General features: G+C 41.8%; 1 protein-coding gene across 1 annotated transcript in view; it reads right to left on the bottom strand.

Moving 5' to 3' along the window:
• Positions 1-407: 407 nt before the first annotated feature.
• The window catches only part of sar1aa (secretion associated, Ras related GTPase 1Aa), a 6,059-nt gene continuing 4,432 nt past the window's right edge, over positions 408-2,034 (bottom strand). The window contains exons 6-7 of the mRNA XM_014006982.1: positions 1,730-1,861; positions 408-1,660 (exon numbers count right to left, since the gene is read on the bottom strand). Of these exons, the coding sequence (XP_013862436.1) occupies positions 1,544-1,660; positions 1,730-1,861 (249 nt within the window). The 3' untranslated portion in view covers positions 408-1,543. The remainder of the gene's footprint in view (positions 1,661-1,729; positions 1,862-2,034) is intronic.

Raw genomic sequence — 2,034 nt, 5'->3', positions numbered from 1 at the left:
AAATATTTTTTGAACTTCAGGATATGTGAGGTATCCTGGTTATTTTGTGGTGCTCCATCTTCAAGGCCAATGAATTCTTAAAAGGGAGGTATTATGCAAAATCGTCTTTTCTGAGCTTTATATCATGTTATAATGTCATACCCTCATCACAAACACACACAGAATGTTGCTGAGCACCCCTCCCCCGAGGCATTGTTGTGAAAAAGGGCTGAAGTGGGAGCGTCTGAAACAGTAGGAGGTTCCTAAAGATGTTAATTTTAAGATGTTTGGACTATGATGTGAAGTCAAATGTATGTTTGATATATACAGCAATTTCAAAACACACACACACACACTTAAAAAAAATTAAGAACTCATTGGCACCCCACCCCCCATCCCGACATCTCACTGCACCCCCCTGCATGTGGCCGCGCTCCACTATTTGAGAAGTGCTGGCCTGACCCGTTTTCTGGCAAATATAGCCAATGAGGTGAATTTGTTTGGCGCATGACAAAATCTTCCAATATTTCAGGCTGGAGTGTGTTATCGTCTTCTACTTTTATAGCACAATTACTCGGATTTTTCCACACCTGAGGTTCTACACCGCTCTGATTCCACTGTATTTGTTTACTGAGACTAGCTAGGGCCAGCCTAATGTGGGTCAATCAGGATTCAAGCTTCCATGTTGATTTGACGGATTYAGCAGAGTGCATTGTTTACATTGAGAGCAAACCTGCATTTCAGTGTTGCGTGTCAATATCCCTGAAAAAGAACTGGAATTAACTTTTTCAAACAACACCTGCATACAGTTTAGATCATCTTTGGTATGTTTAATTTCAGACTGGAATGCGTACTTTTTAACTAACASTTTGCTGCCTTCAGTACAAGCACATTCTTGCTACTGAAACAAATTGGTCAGACATTAATAACAGAACYCATAAGTGAGATGTCATCACAAGTGCCTTTTAATTGCTTTTTTTTTCTCATGTTTGAGTTCGTGGAGGGGATTTGGCATCATTCAGGCTCAGTGTTCAGCAARGAAGACATTTTGTTGAGGTACAATCTCTGCGCACTGCTAATCCCCAAATTATTAGGCACACATCCTTGGCTTTATGCTTCGGAGGCAGAGGCTGCATATCATCAAATTAAATCAACCTGAAAATAATCCTCTCATTTTTATTTAACTGTTTATGGAACCTAATCCAGATCTCAGCCAWATCAGGTCAACGTGAGACGCGTCTTAAGCCACTCACTACAATCAACGCCGGTTCTTGTGCTACAACAACATTCATCTAACTTGAGCAGCTGATTTGTGAAATAATAAATAATTCAACACTGCAGAATATATATTTACATTCTAGGAAAATGTCTGGCTGTTCATGTTTTATAATTAGATACTTAACATGCCATGCAGCTTTCTCCCACGACTACATGATCTGCAACAATGCATAGATGGATTTCCCGGTTAAAAAGCATGTCCTGTGTCAATATGACTTGTAAATTGTGCTGGTTGACAGCTCCTGTCATGTTTCACGTCATACATCGGACTGACGGGTCGGACCTGTCAGTCGATGTACTGCGACAGCCACCGGAAACCTTCCCCGTAGCCTTGTCTCTTCAACACGCTGCACATGAATATCTCCAGAGGGCGAACATTCAGCTGCTTCACAGAAACGTTCCCCTGTCGAGGACAGTCAGGATGAATAAAGCGTGCAGCACGTGAGCCCGCGCGSTTCTGCGACGTGATTACCTTTCCGGTGACTTGACCATCCAGACAAAAAATTCCTCTCAGCGCTCCTTCACTGACGGCCTCTGGACGGTCGATTTTATTCCCCAGTACCAATACGGGTACGCTGGCGATGGTTTCATCTGAAAGGAGAGCCTTAAAAAAATGATGGTTTGTCAGCTTCTTTCCAGCAAATACACTAAAAAATGACAAAGATAGTCGAAGACGGCTAGCCAACAACAGTAGAGACAAGTTTCATTCTATAACCAGGTATGCAGTGAACACCTAAGTATTGACTGATGAATATGTTTTATTTTTTTTATGACAGG

This window comes from Austrofundulus limnaeus, unplaced genomic scaffold (assembly GCF_001266775.1).
Source record: "Austrofundulus limnaeus strain Quisiro unplaced genomic scaffold, Austrofundulus_limnaeus-1.0 Scaffold39, whole genome shotgun sequence".
In the NCBI taxonomy this organism is placed as follows: domain Eukaryota; kingdom Metazoa; phylum Chordata; class Actinopteri; order Cyprinodontiformes; family Rivulidae; genus Austrofundulus; species Austrofundulus limnaeus.
The sequence above is the reverse complement of the archived record's forward strand: the minus strand, read 5'-3'. Positions and strand labels throughout refer to the sequence as shown.